We start from the raw sequence: 6,410 nt of genomic DNA, 5'->3' as shown, positions 1-6,410 counted from the left end.
CTGAGTCACATGGACGCTTAAGCTGTCATGGCGTCGGTGACTTTTAGATGAAAAATGTGAATCTGACGTTGTTTCACGATTTTCAACATATGTAATGGAAAGGGACGGTGACCCAGAGGAGCAAGCATCATGTTCAAAGTCCCCCTCCTTGTCCGAGTCGCTAGATTCCCAGGAGAGTGACAAGGACGCTAGTACGGACCAATCTGAGGATGAAATGGACTCGACTTCAGCAAATACAGCAAGGCATATGAATGTAAAATTAAAAGGAGACGCTTATTGTGAATGCTACAAGAAAGGTTTAGACAAATCCTGCAAATGTGGAGAAGATGACACATGTAAGTTACTATACTACTTTACTGCTAGATCAAAAAATATGTATATTGTCGGACCGGGTAGACAGCCCATGCATTTCATTTCCTTGTACAATCAGCATGTACATTGTACTGCCACAGCATTGAAAAAACAATAGGTCGAAGTATTAACATTTATCTAAGTTTGAGTTCACTGTTACTTTCTCTTTATTTGAACCACAGATGTTAAGGATGCATGCTTCTCTTTTCTATATTTGCTATTTGAATTAGAGTTATCTCCCTTCTCAAACACCCATGCAGGTTGGGGATCAAGAAAATAATATACATGCTGTTACCTATTACTATCATTAATACCCTGCCGGGTATTAAATCGCTCACATGCCTTGTAATGGAGCAAACTCGGTGTGAATCACACCGGGCCGATTTTGGAATTAACGGACAGCACATTGGTCTGCATCCATAAGTGTGTTTGTAATGTAAAATATTTCTGTTGATGTCCTATATACCTTCAAGTGAAACTCTGCCCTAAAAGTCGTTAAATTATCAAGCTAATGTCTCTAGGGGAAGTAAAATTTGAATTGACCACCATTTTGGAAACTTTGTATCTCTTCGGATATAGGTCAGACATCTATGTATATATGGGTGATATGACCCAATATGGAAATTGAAGTAAACATGGCGGAATCAGTAGTAATACTTTATTTGGCCATGCAGGCCATACATAGAAAGGATAAAGGAGATAACATCACACATGATTCGTCATGGCGGTCGTTTCTATTTTTTCCATGACAGACTTGGCTAATTTTGTGAAAGAGTTTTTTTATTAGTAAGCATTCGTTTTTTCAATAATTATGCAATATTTACTCATATGAGGCGTGAATTATATGTAATATTACAGATTAACACTTTTGATTTTGCTCCATTAGTTGGCATAGGACCGCTTCGTAGCTCTGACCACGCAATATATAAAAAAAAAACGTTGTCAGAAAGTTACATTATTGCAGCTAGCTGTTACCAACTGCATGCATCGTAAGAGGTGACTAACGTGGCAACCCCTGTAGAATGGGGGAATTGCTTTTGTGCCCTCTAAATTGGGGACACAAAAGTGACCAAAATAAAGCTGTTGCACCCATTGCAATATTTGGGATCTTTATTAACTAATAATTTACTAATGTACTGTGTATATATACATTTCAGGTTTCAGTCATCCTTATAATTAAAAAATATAAAACTAGTAAGATGTTGACTGTTATATATTTATCTTTTTTTCTACTATGGTACCTTTTATTTTCTAGGGCCTTGCTTGGCAATACATGTACCTCACTTTTCGCTTAAAAAGCCTTTCATGTTGAGTGTTCGCCCAGGTGAAGAAGGCAGTGGGTTCTGTTCCCAGGCCGGGACACACCATAAGTCCTTAAAAATGGTAGTTGTTATTCCCTGCCTAACGTTCAGCATTAAGGGGAATGACAACAACTGGTTCAACCATTGTCGGTATATATAATGTGACCGGGCGGAATGCTGTGCTGGGTGCCTTCGCCATGGAATTTTAGTGAGATAGCACTATTAAGTCAACATCAGATCCGCGCTATCACAAAGAGGCAATACACCAAACATACCCTGTCTCCTGCACACACAGCATGCATACACTACACACATGGAGTCATGTCTTTAAATGACCTTAGCTGTTAATAGGACGTTAAAAATAAAATCAAACCAAACCAAATCCTTCTCAAATTCAGCTTTAGAGAGCACTCAACCATAATGTTTTCCCAAAATAACAAGACAGTAAGTTAAATAATATTCTATTTTTATATATTTTGCATATGAATATAAAGAGTGAAATGGCACATCCATAGATTCATTATATAATGAAACCTTATATTTCCAGGTTAAAGGATGCTAAAGTCAGTCTTTTGCCTATTGCAGTTCTTACAACATGGGTCTACTATTCATTGAGTAATTTTAAAAACTGCCTGGTAGGAAAGGATGTATGATGGTACACATAGATAAGTCTATTCACCTTGTGAACTGTTAAAATTGAGTCATCTTAGTTTCACATCAGCAGATAACACTCTGTGTCACATTAATGATTTAATCAAATCAAGTGACACGCCTAGCCAGTCATCTGGCGAGTGCCTGGTTCGGGAAATCGAGCAAGCCCATTGTCTTTTCTTTTCCACTTTTTCTTCATCATTTTCTGTATCATTCTTGGCATATCTTATTGTGCTTCTGAACAGACAAATAGAAACAATAAATACAGCTCTGTAATATTTCAGAGTTTGGAAAACATTACAGGCTTCATCATTATAGTACGTCAATATGGTTTCACAATACTTAGTACAGTGATGAGCATCATGTCTTTCTCACTGTCACTGAACTATGTTGCAATTTACGTTGGTTTATGGAGTTGCTTTTACCATGGATGTGTAATTTACAGTGTGTGGAAAAAGAACATAAAGGATTAGTTTTGCCAAATAGAATCATTCAGACCAATATCTATCTCATGCATTTGTAAATATCAATGTTAAAAAAAAATGCAATTGTTTTAATTGAATATTTTCAGATTTTGAATGGCGTTGGGATGATGGAACCAAATCTGCTGCTAGCTTTGTGAAGGATGACATGAGGGAAGTGATGTTCCACATTGATTACAGCTGTGGTACAGCGGCTGTACGCGGCACACTGCCACTTAAGAATGAGCAGTATTACTGGGAGATTAAAATGACAACACCTGTGTATGGAACTGATATGGTTAGAAAATTATTATTGGAATATTTGTTGGTATAACGTATAGATAGAGAACATAATCCTCATGAGTTTTATAATGTGTAGGTTTTCCATAAAAAACAAAAGTTAAGTGTCCTTGCAACTGATGCATATATTTTGGCTTGCACGAGAATCCTGTGAACTGATGCTGCTGGTCTTTGTACATTGAGCATCATCTGTTAACCTATTTATTTAAACTAAAACACATTCTACTAAATTGAACAAGCCAGAAGTTAGGGAGAATGATCAGTGCATGGTCTTGACCATTCTTTTCATTTTGAAGCAGTTTTAAATTCCAATATATCCATCATGGCAGTCATTTAGAAAATATAATTTTACCATCAGATAACTTAAAGTAAAATATTACAGAACAAATTTTGCTGGAATGTGATAGGAATGATCAATGCCGAGATGGAGACTTGGTATTTTTGAGCTGATATGAATCCAAACCGTATATACGCTGAAGTGGCCGACAGAAAATCTATGATTTTTTTCATGCAATTTGAAATTACTATTTTGAAAGCGATCAGAAATCCAATATGGCCAACATTGTCAACTGTTTGAAAAATATTTCCAAACTTAAAATCTAATTTAAGTAAACACTTTTTCAATCATTGTTGCAAATGATTAGTTAATGATTCTAACCAAATCCTAGTAATGCTACTTTCATTATTTTCAGAATTATGTGAACATTGATAGAAAATGCTGTATGTCTGCTTTTAATTAGACCATGGAACTTTTCAACATCTTGTAATACAAACAGAATTTAGATTTAGATTAAAAGCACTGACAAACATTTGTTGTATATTCTGTTCTGTAGATAAAGTTCTGCCTACAGATAGATATTTTTAATGTGAAAGAGTTTGTTAAAAAAAAACCCATTATTTTTCAGATGGTTGGTGTTTGCACAGAACACATTGACCTGAACAAGTGTCGCCACATGTTCTGTAGTATGATTGGCCAGGATTCCGAGTCATGGGGTCTGTCTTACACAGGCATGAGACAGCATCGAAGTATCAAGGAACAGTATTCATCTAAGTTTGGTCAGGGCTCCATCATTGGCATTCACCTTGACATGTGGCATGGAACATTATCATTCTACAAAAATAGGAGGCCACTAGGTAAGTAAGGTTGACGTGGGGTATTTGACACACTCATTTTAAAGAAAAGGAGCTAAGCCATAAGGTTAAGTTAACATGTAGCATATGAAGGTCTTAACAAAGTGTTGTTACTTTTTTGGCTACTCTGAAATTCAAAATATCAACCTTCATCCCTGACAGGCTGAAACATTATCAACTTCTCAATAATTGCATTCGAACAATTGTTCCTTATAAGGTCCCAACAAAGTGGACTTACTTTTTAGACAAGTTCAAAATTACTGCCATAGGCCCCCTTTGGCTGATACATTTTCAACACCTCGTGAACTGCTGCAGCCATCGACTCTAAACTTGATAAAAGCGTTCCATATGAGTTCCTAGCAAATTGCTACTACTCTTTGGGTTGATACAAATTCAAAATGGCCTCGCTGGCATCTGATTGACTGAGACATTTCAAATTCTTGTCAGGAACTGCTACTGTAAATGACTACAACTTGGCATAAGTTTTCCTTATGAGGTTCTTATATATATATATATATATATTTCTATTTCAATGTAATTTGTAATTGTTCTAGACAAGTTCTATTCTTATTATATATAAGCACTATAATTGATTTAGAGGTCTATTTTCTTCATGCTTCATTTTGTTTTGTGACCAACGTGTCTTTATTTCTTGGAAATATATTGTTGAAACTAAAATATAAGATTTTTTTTATGGCAAGTGCAATCGAGCTTCACAAAATTTGAACTTAAATAATTGCACTTGCTCAAAAGAGGAGGCAGTTGAATATGGGTACATTCGTGTATTCGGTTGAAACGGTCGAACTTGTAAAGAAAACAACAGGTACAGATCTGAACTGACGCTGACCTTAGGAAAATTCGGCACGTGTAGTTTGAGGGGTCCAGACGTACCTGGCCGAAACTAAAATGCTGACTATTGCCAGTTTGCGTTATTTCTTTCTTAAACAATATCAAGCCACATGTAGTTTTTAAGATACGTTATGTAATCCAGTGGGTGCGTGAGAGAAGGGCATAATATTCTTGATACATTTGTTTTTTATTCTCCGAAACTGTGCATTTTTAGCTCTGCTTATAGATCGGTCCATGTGTGTTCGTTTATCGAGGAAAATTTCTGCGCCACACGTACCGTTTCAACCGGGATATGCGAATGTAGCCTATGTTATTTAGATGGCAGTCAAGGTAATTGGCCATGATGTATGTTGTAGGTGTGGCATATACTGGTCTCCATGGTAAGATACTGTATCCAATAGTATCATCAACGGCAGCGCGCAGTGGCATGAAGGTGATTCGTAGCTGTTCCTTCCAAACCTCCCTCCAGTTCATGTGCTGCCAAGTTCTCCGCAAGGTCATTCCAAATCACTTGGATGTTTTAAAAGTGATAAACCTGCCACCTGGTTTTAAAAACTTTTTAGAAAACAATGTGAGCTGGCTTCTCCAGCCATGTCCCCCACATATACCCCCAAGGGATAAAGGACTAAAACGTAAACCCAAAAAGAGGACTAATGATGGGTCTGTACAGGCCGATGATATGGCGGGTCCAAGCAATTGTAAACAAATGTTACTCAAGTAAGGAAGTGCTACAGTATAAGGCGTATCTTGATAAGCTAAGGGAGACAATCTTGCTTGTGTCCATTTTTATTGAGTATTTTCATTTTCAGTGAACATTACTGAGATGGTGTTTAAAATTTGATTTTACACAATATATTGCGTTTATGAAAGCAGTTGTGGTATTTCATACATATAAATCAAGTTCTATTTAAGAACAGATCTCATTCGTTCTACCAAACTTACTCATTTGTTCTACCAAACTTATGACACCATTCATTTTTTAAGTCTTCATTGAATTCTAACTTCATTCTTCTTTTAATGCATTTCCTCCATTAAAATACTAAAAAGAAATAAGATTTGCTCAAATCATTTAACTTATCCCCTAAACACCTCTTGTAAGCTTTGACATGTCAGGATTTAGTCCCTCTACAAATACTTATTATTTTTTAACAGCAAACCCATTTCATTGATACTAAACAACATCCAAAAAAAGTGAGTGTATGGTATATATTTGTCCAGTTTAATGTGGGAATATGTTCACATTCTGCAATCATAAAGTATTTTGACTTTTTCAGATGAAAAATGAACGTTTTATTGTCATATTAAACCAAAATGGCAGCTCCGACTGTATGCTCCCCAGGTTGTTGAGAAAGGTATTGGCTGGTTG

At 36.2% G+C, this 6,410-nt stretch overlaps 1 protein-coding gene across 1 annotated transcript; it reads left to right on the top strand.

Annotated features, from left to right (window-relative positions):
- Nucleotides 1–15: 15 nt before the first annotated feature.
- Nucleotides 16–6,410, top strand: LOC110453677 (SPRY domain-containing SOCS box protein 3-like). The gene is made up of 4 exons (XM_021502737.1): nucleotides 16–335; nucleotides 2,875–3,062; nucleotides 3,970–4,198; nucleotides 5,401–6,410. Exons 1-4 carry the CDS (start codon nucleotides 95–97, stop codon nucleotides 5,763–5,765), a joined length of 1,023 nt encoding a protein of 340 aa, XP_021358412.1. The 5' UTR covers nucleotides 16–94; the 3' UTR covers nucleotides 5,766–6,410.

Source organism: Mizuhopecten yessoensis, unplaced genomic scaffold (assembly GCF_002113885.1).
Source record: "Mizuhopecten yessoensis strain PY_sf001 unplaced genomic scaffold, ASM211388v2 scaffold7479, whole genome shotgun sequence".
Taxonomy (NCBI): Eukaryota; Metazoa; Mollusca; class Bivalvia; order Pectinida; family Pectinidae; genus Mizuhopecten; species Mizuhopecten yessoensis.
The sequence above is the reverse complement of the archived record's forward strand: the minus strand, read 5'-3'. Positions and strand labels throughout refer to the sequence as shown.